This window comes from Anneissia japonica, unplaced genomic scaffold (genome assembly GCF_011630105.1).
Source record: "Anneissia japonica isolate Jap-2015-1 unplaced genomic scaffold, ASM1163010v1 scaffold376_len1572418_cov194, whole genome shotgun sequence".
In the NCBI taxonomy this organism is placed as follows: domain Eukaryota; kingdom Metazoa; phylum Echinodermata; class Crinoidea; order Comatulida; family Comatulidae; genus Anneissia; species Anneissia japonica.
Window position 1 is genome coordinate 1379437 of NW_022741166.1, and position 19984 is coordinate 1399420.

At 35.5% G+C, this 19984-nt stretch overlaps 1 protein-coding gene and 1 long non-coding RNA gene across 4 annotated transcripts in view; both read left to right on the plus strand.

The window, feature by feature from the left end:
• LOC117118665 (sodium- and chloride-dependent neutral and basic amino acid transporter B(0+)-like) overlaps nucleotides 1–14460 on the plus strand; it is a 19500-nt gene extending 5040 nt beyond the window's left edge. For 2 of the 3 annotated variants that reach the window (XM_033263338.1, XM_033263336.1), the window contains exons 2-11: nucleotides 4163–4316; nucleotides 4559–4690; nucleotides 5463–5814; nucleotides 6994–7126; nucleotides 9844–9978; nucleotides 11079–11182; nucleotides 11458–11582; nucleotides 12441–12553; nucleotides 13850–13978; nucleotides 14167–14460. In XM_033263338.1, the coding sequence (XP_033119229.1) occupies nucleotides 4163–4316; nucleotides 4559–4690; nucleotides 5463–5814; nucleotides 6994–7126; nucleotides 9844–9978; nucleotides 11079–11182; nucleotides 11458–11582; nucleotides 12441–12553; nucleotides 13850–13978; nucleotides 14167–14445 (1656 nt within the window). In that variant the 3' untranslated portion in view covers nucleotides 14446–14460. Of the gene's footprint in view, nucleotides 1–4159; nucleotides 4317–4558; nucleotides 4691–5462; nucleotides 5815–6993; nucleotides 7127–9843; nucleotides 9979–11078; nucleotides 11183–11457; nucleotides 11583–12440; nucleotides 12554–13849; nucleotides 13979–14166 lie in introns of all 3 variants that reach the window. The other variant, XM_033263335.1, reaches the window with a different exon arrangement.
• Nucleotides 14461–14930: 470 nt separating this feature from the next.
• LOC117118666 lies at nucleotides 14931–16089 on the plus strand. The gene is made up of 2 exons (XR_004447077.1): nucleotides 14931–15071; nucleotides 15298–16089. It is a non-coding gene; the product is annotated as an uncharacterized LOC117118666 (long non-coding RNA).
• Nucleotides 16090–19984: the final 3895 nt, after the last annotated feature.

The window sequence follows — 19984 nt, forward strand, 5'->3', positions numbered from 1 at the left end:
CAGATGGATATTTTCCCCTTGTCCCCCGGTGCTTACGCCACTGCGGAGAATATCTGGCGGCTTAGATCAAATGCGCTATGGACACTTTTTGAAGTGGAGAAGGGGTTGCAGGCCAGGGTATTGTGATATCTGTTCATTACATCTTCCTTTTTATTCTTGTCTTTGTTTTTCTCTTCTCTTTTTAAACATTCCTCCCCCGGGAAAATTGCGATTTCTAGATGGCGGGAAATGAGCTTTCCCGACTTCTGACGTGTCTTTAATTACTTTTAAGTTCTTCAAAATTCAAGGTTTTCCACTTTTGAAATCGGTCAGATAATTTTACAATTGTTATTATGTTAAATAGGGCTTATGTGTGTATACATACATAACAATTTTTAAAAAATGAGTAGTTGCATACGAATTTTCCATGAATCGATGAATCCCAAAAAGAAAGGGGATCCGGAGGTTCTTCCCCAGGAAAATTTTGATTCCTATAATTCGTGAAATGAGCTTTCCCGACTTCTGAGGTGTCTTTTAAATTAAAGTCATTAAAAAAACATACTTCAGAAGTCGGGAAATCTCATTGTCCACCATTTAGAAATCAACATTTTCCCGGAAAGAACTCGAACTTCCCTTTCTCTGGGTTCATTGATTCATTATAATACTTTTCAAGAGGGGAACACCTTGAATGAAGAACTTGAAAGTAATTAAGTTCTTCAAAATTCAAGGTTTTCCACTCTTGAAAACTGTCAGATAATTTTTTCCCATTGTTAATACAGTAAATAGGCCTTATGTGTGTATACATACATAAAAAAAAGATTGAGTAAGTTGCATACGTAGTTTTTCCATGAATCGATAAATCAAAATAAATATTTATGTGTGTATACATATACATAAACAAATGAGTAGTTGCATGCGTATTATTTTTTCCATGAATCGATAAATCCCCCAAAAAAAAGGGTGGTCTGGGGGGTTCTCTCCCGGGAAAATTTTGATTCCTAGATGGCGGAAATTGAGCTTTTCCGACATTTGAAGTGTGTTTTAATTAATTTTACGTTCTTCAAAATTCTAATTTTCTAATAGCAACAAAAAAGAAAAAAAAAATCAGCTCACGGTCCTGAAAAGATAGGTTTAGAATTCTTTTCTTTTTCCCCTTTTGTTGTTGCCCAAGGGAGGGGTCAGGACCCAGGACCCATGACCCCCCTCCCCCAGATCCGCCAATGTGAATTGCGAGAAAATGTAACTCGGTTGGGTACTAGATAAACATTCTCTTTCCCATCCTTCTCCTCTTTCTTCCCTTCTTCTTTTTTTGCATTTCCGATCATACAAAAATCTCCTATAAGAGACAGCATATATATATATCCCTTAGCATTGTGACTGTCTTCCGTTTGTTGAAAAATTAAATGAATTGAATTAAAAGAAATAAAGTATACCGTACAAGGAAAGATAGACGAGATGATGTGATACGGTAATGTCGATGTCCGGGTTAATACGTCACAGTATACCATATAATTAGTCTACAAAACATTGACTTATTGAAACCCACAATCAGGATATTTGAAATCATAATCATACTATAATAATTTACTTGTTAAGTACATGGTATAAACATGCTTACATGTTATTGATGTGACCGATAAGAAAACATCTGGCATGTGGAGATTGTGACAAATTGGAGAAAATCCCGGCTAACCTTAAAGTCCAATAACTATCATCAGAAATCCTTACACTCCCGTTCCTGCTCTAAAATAAAAATCTCTAATAGAAAATCAAGCTACAAACAATAAAAGATAATCCTCTGACTTTTGAAATTGTTTCTCCTACCGTCACGGATAATAACAGCAATAACAGGTTCGAGTGACCAACATTGTTTCCAGTTATGCGTAGTATACAAGTGCAGGATACTTTCATTTTCAACCGACATAAATGTGTGAGGTATATTTATTCAAACTTCAATATTATAAACATACATAGCACAACAAGGTTGAATTGCGTATGGATATTCATAAAGGAAAAATATTGAAACAGCAGAAAATGAATTACAGACCCGAAAATTATAATATCAGCTTATGATAGTGATGCAATCAAAATACGATAGAAAATATTATTGTCGATGCCCTATGTATTACGTCATAGAGAAACAATTTTGATTGGTATGTCGAAGAGTTATTTACTCGTTTCAAGAGTACAAGGTATAGCCATTACAAACGCGTCACTGATGTGACCGATATGACCGATAAGAACAAAATTCGGCTTGCTGATAGCAATTGTAGAACTGGCTAGTGAATTGCCAAGCAACGACGTAAACGCCTATGCGCACTTTCACAACAATTAAATTAGCTTCCGGCACCCAAAACCATAGGATCCCGGTTCCATCGTTACGCCACTGTTACCTAATTCACAATTAAAGGTTAATATACATTTTTTTAAGTATTGGCTTAAGTATTGTTATTAGGTTCATCTGGTCATGGCCGATAAAACCATATAATGCTAGGGTATAAACTGTAGGATATGGTTAGATAGCACTTCGATAGGTTTAGTGAAGGTATTTGAGGTGTTCAACAAGTCCGACAGAAGATCCGAACCAAGGAGCCGCCTGGGGCCTCGTCATTCTTAGTAAAATAGGTAGCGCAAGTGTCTCATGTCTTGGAGTGGATGCTGCACCTCTCCGTAAGGTTGCTATACAAGTGTGCCCCTGGGGGTAAAAGGCCTGGTGGAGACCTAGTCAAAGAGTAGATTCGTCCTACAATATGGCTTAAGTTGGTAAAATTGTGCTTATGAGTGCACTACCTTAGTCCCACTGTTACGTCATTTTATAGTTCGAAAACAATAAGCAATTTAAATTTTTGCCACTTTAACCTCAGGTGGCCTCTCTTGTATTTTTCGTTTGTATAAAATTATGACTACCTGGTACGGAAAATGCACATTTTTTCTTATAATTAAGTTGAAACTTGCTTTTTTCTTTTATCCATAGTGTTATTTTGGTCCAAAATTGTATTTTTTTAAATGCAAAAATAAAAGAAATGTTCTATAGTTTTCTGTTCAACAATTTATAATTATCACAATAAATATGGTTTGATTAGAAGTGCATATTTTAGTTCGACGAACACAGTGGTATGGTGGTGGAGTTTGACGACAGATCATGCTTGCCACGGAGAAGGGATTTCTTTCTCACTCTGGGAGGTGTCGCCACTGGTCAAGAGTCCCATGAGTAACCGAGAATACATTGACTTGTTGTTGAGTTCTTTTTTCCTCCGGTCATGGATCAGAAAAACCGATGTGACGACACCTTTAGGCCTACAGTATATCCTTTCCGTGGGCGTCAAGGGGGCGACGTAGTCATTGTTTAAAAGAGCCTATCATACGCTTTTGATATAACGAATAAAGTGTTTTAAAAGTTGAAGGTTACCATTCTATAAGGTTGAACTCTGGATGCACAACTTTACTACTACTGTGCTACGTCATTTGGTGTAACATCAAATAGTTCAATTGTTTTTTAATGATGTTTGTTATAGGTTATCTTGCATTATATATACATCATAAACATAAGCGTATCCTTTTGTATTTGACTGTCCGTCTCCACATGATAACAGTACTTCATAGGGTACTTGTCGGTGGTGCGTGTCGTTCATACAATAATGGGAAGGGTTTCATCGATTAAGGTACACTCTTAAATGACAATACCTTCTTGAATATTGGCCATTTCTGTTCTGTTATACCATAGAACTAATTCCTCCATGATTATACTTAACCTCGGTGCGTAATAAAGGATTTTATAAGGAGAAATATTTATTGCGGGCGGGGGTTTATTGTAAATAGAGTTAGAAGAGGGCTTTTATCATAGGGTGATATTATACCTCTGTTAAATAATAATAAAACTATGCCAATTTTTAATGCGAACCAGGTAAAAGTTTGTAGGCCTATATATATATATATATAAATTGATAAGGTATTAACTCTAATGTGTACTCACCTGTACACGTAGAATTTATCAAATCAGGTAGTTTTACAAAGTTTGATTCACATTCTAAATCGAGCTCGCCTGTATTTGAGATGCGCATGGCATCACAGAAAATCAGACATGAAAGACTGCAAGCCTAGATTTAGACTGTAGCGATAATCGATCATAACACACTTTAATCAGTGACACGTTTCCTTCTCTGATTTTTTTTTTAAACAACAGAGTACGACTGACCTAGTTAAATCTGGGGTAGATGAATCGGAAGATAGAGGAAAATGGGGGAGCAAGGCCGACTTCTTACTGTCTTGTCTGGGGTATGCCGTGGGACTTGGTAATGTCTGGCGATTCCCGTATCTTTGTTACGAAAACGGAGGAGGTTAGTTTTACCGATAATCGTCAAGTTCTCTACGATTGATGTAATTTGTAGTGTTCCTCTCTTTCTGCTCAGCACCAGCCTACACCAGACACATCATATATACAAATATTTTTTATTGTTTATTTATGCATTTAATGTTTCCAATAAATTGATTAGGGCCTATTGATTAAATCCTAAATCTATGTAGGTTATGCCCAATCCACCGTTAACATGTCTAATAAAACGTTTATGTTATTAACTAGGAGCTTTCCTCATCCCGTACGCTATTATGCTGGTGTTTGCCGGGTTACCAGTGTTCTTTATGGAAGTAAGCCTTGGCCAGTACTCCAGCAGTGGTCCAGCTACTGCATGGAAAATATCTCCAATGTTCAGAGGTAAGGTCAATATTGGGTGAGGGAAATTTGGGGGGTTCACACACGCTTAAATATTACAGCAGCATGGTCACGTTTAAGTATTGAACTCTGTTTTCGTAAACAACGAATATAGATACCGTATATAGCAATCTTATGTTTAAAATAATAATTACTTTTGTACAATATTATATTGAGTAAATGCATAAACGAAAGAATGAACAAATTTGTTGTATTTTTTTTAATGTTATACGGTACTTATTAATAAGCAATAGAAATCGGGATAATCGGGATGAAGTTACTGATCATAATTACGTACCGGTAATTCATAGTAATTTACAAATTTATTATATTATGTTTATACACTATTTTGGTAATATATTTTCTTAATGGTAAGTGTACCGACGTTAGATGAATAAGCAGTTCAATAATATTGTAATTATGTTTAGGGGTTTCCAGAATTTCCACAGCATGTGTATTTTTAGGGTTAACATTGTTGTATCAATCGAAGGTGTTTTATATGCCTAAAAAGACAAATAACATCAATGTCTTTGAGTTGGTAATAATACTTTTGAACTCATGAATATTTATGATTTTTGTAATCGCTGTTCTAAGATATGACTTTTGTTTTGCTTCCTTCAGTACAATTTAATAACACGCTACTATTAGTGTGGGGCATCATCATAATGTATTTTGTATCGACCAAAATATAAAATTATACAGTATTTATGTTATGACATTTAGATTATGGTAGGCCTTATGCTACAGATAAAACATTTATTAATTCGCCTTGTAGGTATTGGGTATGGCATGATCTTGGTGTCTGCTCTCGTCGGAATATACTACAATGTCATCATAATGTACGCCCTCTATTACATGTTCGCTTCGATGCGGAAAACCCTACCCTGGACGAACTGCGACAACACGTGGAACACTGACAACTGCTATGGACGTTATACAGACTGTATCGATTTAGGCGATAGCATAATTAATGACACCAACGGCTGTGTTAACGTATCGATGCTGACACAAAATCAGAGGGAACATTACAACGTAACGTATGACTCCAACACAGGTACAGCGAATGTGTCGGGGTACACAGATCCTTTCGCGTCGCAACGAGTTCTTGCAAGCGAGGAATATTACAGGTAGATTCCACATTTGATGGTCTTTATATATAAAAAAAATTACTTATAATATTGTTTAATAATATTGTTTATTTATATAATACTTTATTTGTTCTCAATCAACACACGTACAAAATTGAAACGTGTATAAATAATACAATAATTTATAAATAATAATAATGAACACAAAACGAAAAAAAAAAAATAATTAAAAAATAGACAGTTAAAAAGTTATCTAATGTTTATGGCATAGAATCAATAGGTAAATAGTAAATAGTACTTAAAAACACATACAAATATAGAATAATAATAATAATAATAATAATAATAATAAATAACAACAAACAACAACAACAACAACAACAATAATAATAATAATAATAATAATAATAATAATAATAATAATAATAATAATAATAAATCTGATCTATGATACATTGAGTTTCATGTATCCTATAGGCCTACTAGATTTAGCGGAAAGCAATGTGGGCGTGGTCGAGCTTCGATTAAAAGGCCCAGGAAAATGGTCCAGGGGGCGAAATTTTAACAATTTAGGGGTTCAAAGGCTTATTCAATCGATTTTAGAGTCTACTAATATGTAGAAAATACATAGGCCTATTTCTCCCCGACGAATTGTGGTTTTTCTCCCCGAGGTGGGTAGTTCTCCCCTAATGGGGACCCTGCCTCCGGCCCTCGCTGGCGCAACCCTTAAATAACTTTGAAAGCTTGTATTTATAGGTGTTTATGTCTCTCCAACCGGTAATAATACCCCACTTTTACCGTGTGGTGAAGTTTTCTTGGTGTCTTTCTGACTGTAAATTGAGCATTAAGCGTCTCAACATTTCTCGAGAGTGCTTATCAAAAGCTGCGTTTATTACAAAATTATCGATGGTGCCAAACGCTGTACTTAGAACTATGACTTACCGTATTGAAACGCGAAAGTCATCCACGAGATCAGTTAGTATTTTTTCGATGATACGCAAAATCGAGGCATATTGGATACTGCAAAAATACTCTCTATAAACGGCTGTGACGTTCATTCAAAATATTATACTCTCTATCTCTAATTATTGCCTAAGTATCGAAAAAATTCGTGATCTATCATCATATTCGAAGGGGTGCTTGTTCGATCATTTACGGTATCATGCTTTAAGGTTGTTTTCTTCTGTTACTTTTTCTGATCTTATATTTTGTTATTAGAAATAAAGTATTAAGAGAATCTGATGGTATAGGAGAACTAGGCGGCGTAGTTTGGCACCTGTTTGGCTGCCTGATCGGTGCTTGGGTCATCGTATTCCTGTGTCTTGTGCGTGGTATCAAGTCATCCGGAAAGGTATGGCCTAAATTTCCATTACTATCATTGTCTGTATCATTATCATTGATTTATCCCTAAAGTAATAATTTATTTTCATCTGCTCTTGGTATATGCTGTGACGTATCTAAGGTGTGCGAGCGCACCCCCCCCCCCCCCCCCCCCACCCCCCTCCACCCCAAGACTCCTAGATCCGCCACTCTGGGTACATGGTATTTCACCACGGATGGTGCTTTATTGATAAATAAAATAATGATAAATGACGATGTTGATGGGCATGATGTTATTTTATTTTATTTTTTAAAATTTTATTTAATCAAAGTCCAACAGTGAACAAAGTCACCCTTTACAGGATTGAATAATAAAATCTAAATATAAATAGGTGAATATACAGTTACGATAAGTAAGAATAACTAAATATTACTAATATTGGACAAAACTTTTTGACGAAAACACATAAGAGAATCACAGAAAATGTCAATAGAAAAATCAGTTTTACATAAAGAATTGTATAACTTAGGCAGACGATTAATAAACCCATGATTAGTAACGTTGACTCTCCCCCCAGGTATTGAAAAGAGAACAGGATTACGTAATTGATATTGTGGTACAGAAAGAGAAAAATTAACGGCAAAATTTCCATCGTAGATAGCATTCATACATTTAAAAAGGAAAATTAAATCAAAAAGTTTACGGCGGTCAGCCAAAGGGGTAAAAAAATCTTTACTAACAAAACCAAATTTGCGAGAATAAAATCTAAGAAACTTATTTTGAACACGTTGTAACCTAGTCGACTGATGCAGAAAGTAGAATTGAAAATAACACAACAAAATTCGAGATTGGTCCTAACTAAAGACTTATATAAAGTAACTAAAGCCTTACTATCGTTAATATGTCTGCAATGCCTCCAGAGAAAACCAAGTAATTTGTTACTTTTGGAGACAATGAAATTAATATGATTACAAAAAGTTAAAGAACTATCGAAGAAAACACAAAGATTCTTGTGTACATAAACTCTTTCAAGTAAAATATTGTTAATTTTAAAGTTATACAAAATGGGTTTTTTCTTGAGTGTAATGGACATTGATTTGCATTTGGAGGCATTGACAGACATACACCATTTATTGCACCAGTCAATAAGACCATCCACATCCTCTTGAAGAAACAACATATCGTGCATGGTGGAAACTGATTTGAATAATTTAATATCGTTTGCAAATAAAAGGAAATTAGAGTGACAAGGAATGAATGAAAAATCGTTAATAAACATAATAAAAAACAGTGGCCCAAGAATGGAACCTTGTGGAACGCCTGAAAGAACTGGAAGCCATTCTGATGTATGTCCATCAATGATAACCCTCTGAAATCTTCCCTTTAAATAACTAGTAAAGAAAACAATAAGGTCGTCGCTGAAACCAAACTTTTTGAGTTTATACAAAAGAAGATCATGTGGAACCCTGTCAAAAGCTTTGGCCATGTCTGTATAGATGACTTCGCACTGACCTTTGGAATTGATTGCTGAATAAGCGTGTGCCAGAAGTACAGGCAGGTTTGTTTCACATGATCTTCCAGGATAGAACCCATGCTGATGATCACATATAACAGGCGAGATATGATTGAAAATTTGATCAAATACAAGTCTCTCAAACACTTTAGAAATTGTGGGTACTAATGAGATTGGTCTATAGTTATGTGCGTCCGATTTTGAACCTCCCTTATAAACTGGGCATACATTGGATTGCTTCCACAATTTCGGGAAACTTTTTTCAGAGATACACCTATCGAATAAAATTTTACATGGTAGAGAGAGAGGCTTAGCAGCAAGACACAATATATTGTTGCTAAGACCGTCGTTACCAGATGCCTTATTAGGATTTAATTCACCAAGGTGTTTTTGTATTCTGTTTTGACTAAAAAGAATTTGAGAAAACTTGTCTAAAGGATAATCAGGAAGATGAGGATATAATCAAAATTGCTATTTTTAGGGTTGTAAACTGAATAGAAAAAAGATTAAGTAGATTTGCTTTATCTCTAGATGAAAAAGCAGAGCAACCATCAAAATTTAATTCAGAGGGGACACCATTATTTTTTCGAGAAGATTTTAACCAAGACCAAAAACTTTTAGGATTGCAACTAAGATCACTACCGGTACATAAGGAATTAACATAGGAACGGTACTTAAATCTACATAACCGCTTGAAGTTAGATCTGGCAAAACGAAAATTTTCAATACTCAATCTATTACAATTTCTCTTCTTTTTTCTAAAGTAAGTTTCTTTAAGTCTAAGTGCATTATAAAGTTCATTGTCGAACCAGGGAGGAAGTTTTTTCTTAGGTTTAAATACGGGAGCTAAATCATTAATTGTTGCAAAAATTAGATCGTAGAATATATCCGTTGCTTCATTAACATCAGGAGCAAGATTGAGTATGTCCCAAGGGATATGGGTAAGTGTTTCAATAAAATCAGAATTATTAATTTTTTAAAAGTTATAACGTAATCGTTGGTCATTGTTGTAATTATAATTATTATTAAATTCAATTGGATAATTAAAATTTATTGCACAATGGTCAGAGGAAAATTGATGAATATGATGTATATATGTATAGGCCTAATGGTTATGTTGAAGATGACAACGACGACGATGGGATGACGATGGGAATGAAAATGGTGAATGATAAGCATAACTCCTATGTATAATCACAATAATAGGATAATATTTGAATTCATTCGTAAACAGGTTGTTTACTTCACCGCTACTTTCCCGTATGTTGTTCTATTGATATTGCTTGTACGTGGATTAACTCTCGAAGGGCACGAAAAAGGTATCGAATTCTTTATTACACCAAACTGGGACAAGCTATGGGAAGCCAAGGTAATTGCAAGCTTTCATTATTGCAATATATTACACATTCAAATAAAATGTAAAATATTTATTATATCGGTTAATTACAGTATCGTTTTTCTATCAAATCTAAATGAACACTGCAGGTACGCCTCAGTTTCTCTGATTTCTTTTAGATTTCAGTTTGGAATTTCACAAAGAGACATACATTTCTGAAATCTACGGTAAATTTTCTATAAGGTATAATAAAAATCTAAAAATTGACAACCAACACGTTTTTCATGTTCTATAGCATTTTGTAGAATATCCTGCCTGCCGACAAGCGCCTGGTTTTGATGTAACTGGACACACATAGCCTATTGATTTTTATTGGTTGGTTTTTTTTAAATTTAAGATGTAGACCACTTTTAACATTTGTATATAATAAAGTCCTAGGAATATAGTATTCGGTCTTTAATTGTATATGAATTTTCAATTATTTCTTCTTTCTCACCTTTATTTTCTAATCTGAGGCCTACGTGTGTTTTAAGTGTAGGTCTATTGGTTCGTGGTTTCGAGAGTGTGCATTGAAAAAAAAATTAGAATCGTATCTTTTTATACTTAACTTTGGGGCATCGTTGCGAATAACATTTGGGCGTGACCCAAGGCTACGGTACTGTAGCTGCAGCCGAAGGTGCTTATGTATTGTCATGTTCACATCATCCTACAATGAATAAGAGTATCGGAGAAACCACCTATTTAAAAAAAAAACAAAAAAAAAAACAACAATACACTGGACATCCGGTTTTATGTCCTTATCCAAATAAGACATTATTCTAATATAGGCCTACCTACCTTCTAAATCCTTGGCGGCGCGCGACGACCGTCTCTCGAACCAGTGCCGATGTTAAGTCTGTGACGGCGCCTCTGCCTTTATTTAATGACCACTCGACTCGCCCAAACCTCACAACAAAAGAATTCTTGTGTCTGCTATGAATAAATAATTGTGATTGCACGATGTATTGTTACAATTATCATGTCTGATACAGATAGTAGAATATTATAATTTTTTTAAATTATATTATTATTATTATTATTATTATTATTTTTATTATCAAAGTCTAAAGATTTTTTAAATGATTTTACTTAAGGTATGGAAAGACGCTGCTATTCAAATATTCTATTCGCTCAGTGCTGCGTGGGGCGGCTTGCTGACTCTCTCATCTTACAACAAATTTCACAACAATTGCTATTTGTACGTAAAGTATTATGTTATTTTTGACACATGCATATAGTGCAGCGCCAGCATCATGTAGGCTATTCACACTCACATGGTTTGGCCAATATGCCCGACGAAAAATTAACTCACATGCCTAGACCAATAACATACATACTCTAGTTTATAGACCTAACCCATTTTTGAGTAGAAATTAACATTGCCTTATTTGAGTTCCTGTCCCGTGTGCCACTTGATTTAGTGTCGTTTGGCGTACATTACATTTGTGACTTCTTGTTATCTCTTTTTTTCAGTGACGCTATTTTTGTTTCGATCGCTAACTGTTGCACGAGCATTTTCGCAGGTTTCGTCATCTTCTCAATCCTCGGATACATGGCGCATGAACTTGATAGAGAGGTCGACGAAGTTGTTGATCAAGGTCACTAATAGTTAATAAAATCATCATAATCATCATCATCATCATCATCATCATCATAGCCACCATCATCACCACCTTCTTCACAATCATCATCGTTACCAACATCATCACCACCATCATCATTAACACCATCATAGTCATTATTGTTAGGCCTACTAAGTTTAATTTGATATGAATGAGGCCTATAAAAATGGTAAGGGTTTGACAAAGAAACTCATAACATCATTAGCAGCTAGGCCTACTTTACTCTTCATTTTTATTCAGCGTAATCAAACACATATGGGTCTACTGCTATGCAAACAAACAAGGTTGTAAAAAAATTACAACAGTGTAATTAAATAGAGATAAAACATAATGGTTGACACAGTGCCATAGAAAAGTATGCTAAACAAATATAGTATGGTTGATTTACTTCATTTATAACATAAGTATAAAAGGCGACGTCAGCCATTTAATAATAATAATAGAATTACCCTTATAATATAACTATAATAGAAGTGAATTTAACACTAAAGTTACGGTGGATCGAAGAATAAAAGTAACTAGGGAAGACGCTATTATATACTAATTTTTACTACGCCGATAAAGCTTACCCCCTGAATGATGGAAAGAGAAACGTACTCTATATACTATGCTTATGAAATGCTCTCTTATATTTTTTTCATTTAATTTATCAAAGCATAGCAATGTATTTTAGTATATTTAACAGTAAGTGGTAGAAATCAAGCCATTATCAAATTATTAAAAAAAGAAAGAAAAAAATCCTATAAAAATGTAGTTTAAGTTTATTTAGAGAGATTTAAGTTTATTTAGAGACACGACTTGTCTCCAAAATGTATTCTTCTTGCGTTTTTTTAGGCTTCAGTTTGGCGTTTATAGCGTATCCAGAGGCACTGGCGAGGATGCCAGCCGCCCCTCTGTGGGCCATCTTGTTCTTTGCCATGCTGGTCACATTGGGACTGGACAGTCAGGTAGGGGAACTTACTAGAATAAGAAAATACACTTGATTTGAATAATATTATTGTTATTGTTATTGATAATGTTAATGTTGTTGTCGCTGTCGTTGTTGTCGCTGTCGTTCTTGTCGTAGTCGCCATTGCCGTAATTGTCACTATCATTATCATCATCATCACCGTCGTCGTCATCATATCGTTATTGTCGTCGTCGTCAGCGTCATCATAATTATCATCATCATCGTCATCATCATTATTATTATTAAATTTAGTAGAAAGCTATTTTTGTTTTTATACTGAATATGAAATGTTTTAATGGCTAGTGCTCGGTCGATCTCCAATCCCACGGTAGATTCAAAACCCAGACAATGCTAGGATTATATTTTTGACTTGTATTGAACCCAACATGACCTTCATAAACCAATTTGTGTATTTTCTTTCTCGGGTATGGCAATATAATCATCATAAAGCGGTTTGACGTGTTATACAAGCATACAAACGATATGTTTGTTCTGTAGTTATATATTTGTCCGGAAGCCTATATATTTTATTAGAGTCCGAGTAGTAAATAGTAAATTCTAACTAACAAAATACCATTAAAGGGCGCCTAAGAGATTCAGCGTGGATTAAGGATTGGGCGCGACGTTTCGTTGCGAAATCTATTCAAGTAATAAAGTACTGTATGGTAATTAGAGGGACGTTGTTTCGTGTTGTTTCGCCCAGTGGCGAATTGGCCTACCTTTCAATCGGTCGCGGACCGATGCGCCCTTTTTAGAAGGGAAAAAATGATAATTGAGATAATTAATAAATAATAAAAGTATGAAACTGCATCCATATAAATGGCATCTGAAGTGTTCACAAATGGACCTTTCCGGAGTGTCAATCAAACTTAATAATTGACCAATCAGAACAGGGTCAGGAATACGCGCAAAATTTACAAACACACGTGTTGTCCTCCCTACAAACGCAAGTATGTTTTTACACACTGCCGTTTTGTAGGAACTTAGCAACAATACCCAAGGGGCAAGGTCCATTGTATTCAATATTCGAAACACGAGCGCTTCCCGTGTCTCAAAGTGATCCTAGTTTACTTACCGACTGGATAGTGACTATTTTGCCATCAGTGGTTCCAGACTGCCCCTGGCCTCTGCAGAAATAATTTCTTATATATGTCCTGCTTCTTACATTTGATGTTGGTTTTTGTTTTGTAAAATTTATGAAATATATACGATAATATTTTTATATTTTATAATTTTTGTCTAGGCTTATATTCATACTGAGATACAGAATTGAATAGGTTTTTTGTTTATTTAGTTTACGATATTGGAGACGGTGGTTACATCAATAACGGATACATTCCCTGGACTGAGAAAAAGAAAAACGTTGGTACTGCTTGTGTCCTGTGTGACGATGTTTTGCATAAGTATCATCTGTGTAACTGAGGTGAGCTATGCTTTGTGTTGCGTGGTAACAACCAATAGCAACAGAGTAGTTCTTTCCACCATTGTTATTAGTGTCGAAGCTTAATATATGGGTATTTCAGAAAAAAAAACCCAACGTATTGGTGCTTTATTGCAATCGTCAATACAAAACAACATTAGCCAATTTTATGTCTTCTTACATATCCATAGGCCGGTATTTATTGGGTTAACTTGTTGGATTCCTACTCCGCCAGTTTTGCGCTGTTGACGTTCGCAATGACAGAGTGCCTCGTGATATCGTGGATCTACGGAGTCGCACGATTCCGTAATGACATACGCACAATGATCGGAGATTCCTGGGTCGATTTTCCATTGTTTAACTACTGGATAGCAGCGTGGGCGGTCTTGACACCAGGTTTACTTTTAGTAAGAATAATATCCATATTGAAGAATCCATATACATATCCAAGTTCATTTTATATAATGTAATACATATAACATAATAAATTATAATATGATAAATTGTACGATATATGATATGTACTTCTAAACAGCTTTATTCGATTGGAAATGAGGATAGTAGGCCTAGGCCAATCAACATATTCTTAAACTATTAATAAGATACAATACATACATACATATATATATATATATACTGTCTCTTATACACATCTAGATGTGTATAAGAGACAGGTAACATTGGGACTGGACAGTCAGGTAGGGGAACTTACTAGAATAAGAAAATACACTTGATTTGAATAATATTATTGTTATTGTTATTGATAATGTTAATGTTGTTGTCGCTGTCGTTGTTGTCGCTGTCGTTCTTGTCGTAGTCGCCATTGCCGTAATTGTCACTATCATTATCATCATCATCACCGTCGTCGTCATCATATCGTTATTGTCGTCGTCGTCAGCGTCATCATAATTATCATCATCATCGTCATCATCATTATTATTATTAAATTTGGATAAAGTGGTCTGCGCCTACGTACAATGGACCTTTTCCGACATGGGCAAACGCGATTGGTTGGGTGATTATTGTATCTACACTCATCCTTACTCCTATTTTTATGCTGATTGAGTATAGCAGAGCATCAGGAACATTTGTTGAAGTAAGTCACGTGATTCTAAATTAAAAACGTTATGTAGTTAATGGTGGCACCAGGATGAACGGGTAGGGGAGGGTTGGGGGCTAAGCTGTCCGACTGTGGTTCTTGGGGAGAGGTCGTGATTGTTTTAGCACGTATTTAATACTGGTAAAGAAGATTTTTAGGCATAAACATGTTCCTTGTTCAATTGCTCCATACATCTATTAACAAGCACGCCTTATTTTCACAGCGTATTGCAGAAATATCCAGACCAACTTCGGACTTCGGACCAACGGACTCCGTGAACAGAGAGGAGGCGAAGTCGGTACATTCGATGCGTGGTACATGGTTAGGCCCAGTCGAGTACAAGGCAACATACACCCCCACAGTCCACGGCATAGATAATGTCAGTTTCCAACCTGCTGGTGTTATATAAATGACGGGAAATACCATGCAACACTTACCGTGACGTCCTTTATACACATTCATATAGAACACAGTAATTGAACTGAGAGGAAGCTTGTTATTTATAACTGTAGTATAAGCATAATAGACCTAAGAAACACGGAACTTAAACCTGTGCTTCAGCATTGACGTCTTAATGTAGCCCAGTTTGATTCTTTTCTGGGTAGCTGGGTATTGAAATTCTTCTGACGGAAAAGCATTGTCCTTTTCCGTATGTAAATTGTATTTTACGCCTAAAAGATTTTCTCGTGTGTAAATTGAGATTTACGCCTAAAAGATTTTCGTGTCTCTTTTTGTATTGGTTAATGTACCCATGTATACCTATGTATTGTTGTATTGATGTATTGAATGTGTTGATTTTTACTGTTTTGATTATTTTTAGATAGACTTATATTTCTTTATGTCAGTTTTAATGTTAATGTTCATATTTAATTTCCTCATATGGAAAATTTCTATAGATTTTACTTGAATTGACTTGTAATGTTTTAAGGAAATACTATTATGAGATAATGAATTTGTAACAAAAGAAATAGCTTCCATGTTGTTTATACAAATTGAAGAAAATTGAAACACGAAAGTTTCTCTGAATCTTTCTAAAATGTGGATGGGTGTGTACACTTTCAAGATATTTTTTCCTGTGAAGATGGGAGAGATGAGGTGAATCATCAAAATATTTTTACAATTTAGAAGACGATGCTTAGTGTTGTCGACTCAATCATCTGTAATATATAGCGTGGATTAGCTGGTAGATATTTAAAAAAATAACAACGAGAATCCAGATTGACAACCAGAGACAGAATTTATGGATTCGCCACTATTTAGTTATTATAATTATTGTAAGACTTACTAATATTAGGCCTATTTATGATGCGTCTATTTTTTCACTTTATCCTCTCAAAACAGTCCTTAAACGTTCAGAGTGCGCTACCTCCCAGGGGGTTAGCCCACCGGGGGCCCTTGCACCCCCAGCCGTAGGAAGGGGAACACTACACCTTCGCTCGGTATAACGGCTCCCCCCCCTTTCAAAATCCTACGTCCCTGGTTCATCTTTGTGAAGGTCTTCCCGCTTGGTCTTGTCCCCTGGATGTGACATCCAAAAGTCATCTTTGGTAAGCGTCTGTTTGCCAAAATATCGTAGCACCTTGAGTGATAGTTTTTTCAAGATGTTATTATACTATCCATATAACTTATATGGATCATGGTGCCTTGGACCCTGTCTATACATGCCACTTTTCATTTACTTCTTGTGCATCTCAAAATTTAGCAGTTGATTACCATCCTCCCCCCTTTACAGTTCAGGTGTCCGCTTCAATAGAACATTATTGATAGAACGTAGACCATAGAGCTTTATCTTGGTATGTTGACTTTAATGCACTATGCGCTCCAGATACTTCGACATTGTGTACCGCTAAAACTGCCAGTTCCAACCTTCAGAAAGCCTTCTGAGCATGAATCTGTTTGAGTACCTTTTCCCTTGATATAGAGAATTCGTTTATATTGGAGTTGCTTATTTGCAATCCTGTTTGCTAATGGCTTGGATTATTGTCTTGCATCTTGAGACTAAATGCTTACGTCATTTAACTGTTTTGGTGCACAGGTTTCCACCGTTTTGGAGGTCCTCATAGGCTATGTTCTCACGAGAGACCTAGTATCCAGATCGGGAGCTAACCGTTAGCGCTAACCGTTAGCACCTGTGTGAGAACGCCCGATCGGTTAGCGCTAACTGTTAGCGGTATCCGGATACCGCTAACGGTTAGCAAGCGCTATCGGTTAGGAAGTGACGCGTTTCTATCATCAACCAATCACACGTAAGCGTTTACAATTTCCAGTTTCTTATTGGCCAGTGATTCGATCATCATACTCTTGGTATCCGGATCGGGATTTTCTCGTATGGACGCCAACAGTTAACGGTTAGTAGGATCCGGATCGTGCTAACCGTTAGTTGCCGTGTGAGAACATAGCCATAAACTATTTAAAACGTTTTCTTCATTTTATATTGTGTAGTTGCTTTGCAGTGGATAAAACACTCTAATCGCTATAATAATAAACATCTAAAGCGAAATTTTGTATTCTCTAAGTGCACTTCAACCGCTGAAGTACAGAGTAGGAGTGAACTATGATTCTCCATTTTGCACTCTCTCAGTACTTGCACATTTTTTGTAGAGTGAAATGCAGATGATTAAAACCAAAAAAGCCAACTAAGTGCCTTCCAGATGATCCTTCCTGCCACTTAGTCCAAGGTTTGCTTTTATGGCGAGGAGAAATGTTTTTAAAATGTTTATGAATGTGAAACGTTTATAATTGTTGAACGTCCTGGTCTAAATCCTCCTGAGCATCTGAGAGTATCTCTTCTGTTCTACATAATCCGTCGATAAAGTGTTGATGTCAGTTTTGCATGCAATATTAGATATTCGTAATATATTCTGTTATAATCATCTTGTTCGTTAACTATTGACTTAATGGCTATGATACGATTACTATTTTTGAAAACTCCTAATTGCCACTTCCTATGTATATTTGTTCGCTGTCCAGTAATAATAACGTTTGATTTTTCAAAATTGAATGCGAGTTTCCATTTCTTCGAAAATTCTCCGGCTGTTCCTAATAATAAGTTTAATATCTCGTTCGTTGTTTCCAATAAGAACCCTCTCGTCTGCCCAAAACAGACTATCAATTTTAACATTAAAAATACTTACACCAAGAATCCTATTAATTATCATTTTGTACATTTCATTTATAAATATTGAGAACAACAGTGGAGAAAGCGTACAGCCTTCTTCAATATTAAAAAAATCAGTTTAATAAACATCACCAAAATTAATACTATTTTACATCTGACATCAGTGTACAAGTTCTTCATTATGCTTAACAAATTTCCTTTGATACCCATGCGGCTAATTGCGTAGATAAGACCATCCCTCCAAACAGTGTCAAATGCTTTTCTAATGTCTAAGAAAGCGAGGTATGTTTTCCCCTTCAGTCTGTCTAGTTACATTATTACGAGTATAGATATGATTTTCACATCTTCTATTCTTTCTGAATTCTCCTTGAACCTCACTTAATAAACGATGAGAGGTGGGTATTGGTAAAACTGAATTACATGCTTTGGGTTATGTGATCTACACAACATGTCTAGAAAATGGCATTAACTTGAAGGTAGAGTGGATTACTCGATATTAAATGAGAAGCTGAACTGCTGATAGCTTCAGTCGCATTGTTCATTATGATGATTGGGGAATCCTTATCGTCGGTAGATGTGATCGTCCTTTGTTTCATGGACATTCTCCTGAATTTCATACGATTGCTTTACGATTGTCCTTTGCGTAACATGTGGATATTAAGTTTTTTTTTCAAATTGAATTATTAATGAATGAGGTTGCAAAAATGTGATAATTCTGTGTTAATTTTGTATTTTCCGTACATGTGATGCGGCTGCAGATCCTTGATAATACTGGTGACATTATATTTTTTTGCTATAAGGCTGCAAAGCCATGAGAATACTAGTGATATTATTTTCTTTAAGATGAGACTGCATAGCCATGAGAATACATGTGATACGGTATTATTTTATTTGAGACAAGGCTACCATAACCAATAGGCCTACTGGACGTCAGCGCCATGATAATTCTAGTGAGAGTATGCATGAACCTATGGACATTTATTACGAGATGTTTTATTTTTGTTTTAAAAAATTGTGTTTGTACTCAGATACACGGCGATTTATACATGGTGATTAGCGGTACGTATCTTTTCCCAGGTTGTTTGGCAGATACGGACAAGTTCAGTTACAGATCCTGTTAAGAAGGAACTTTGTCCTAGACTACCGGAGGTGCTTACGAGGGATCGGACACTTATTATTGCTACTAGCTACTAACATTTTGATGTACAAAATGCATTGTTTGAGAATATTGTCTAATTTATAACGATATTGTCACTGCATTTGACTGACGTGACCTGTCTGAATTCAATTTACAATGAATAATTTATTCAAGAGACATAGACATAGGATCCCTGAATAGAAACATGCAGGATACAAAATTAAAATACAACGCCATATTACTTCTTTCTGTATAGGCCTACATATTTCCACACTAGATCTGTAAAGAAAGGAAACGGTATTTAAATAGTCCGCAATCATCCATCTGTAGAGAGTGAATGGTGGAAGAGCAACTCATTTAGGTTGCATTGTCACTGAATTAAAAGTAGGCGCCATGCTTACCAATAGATTCGCCTCCAAAAAAACAAAAAAAAGGTGAAATAAATTATAAAAAAGGTTATGGTTCGCTGTAGTGAGCCAAAGACAGCTTTGACTTGGCATTACAAAATGACAGTTCAAAATACTATGGCAGTATCGTGAACAATAGCTACTTAGGCTTACCCAAACGTATAATAATTCAGTTCAATTGTATCCAGCTAATCCACACAAACATGAAAATTAGCATAACAGTGCATTGCATGCCCAATGCTCAAAA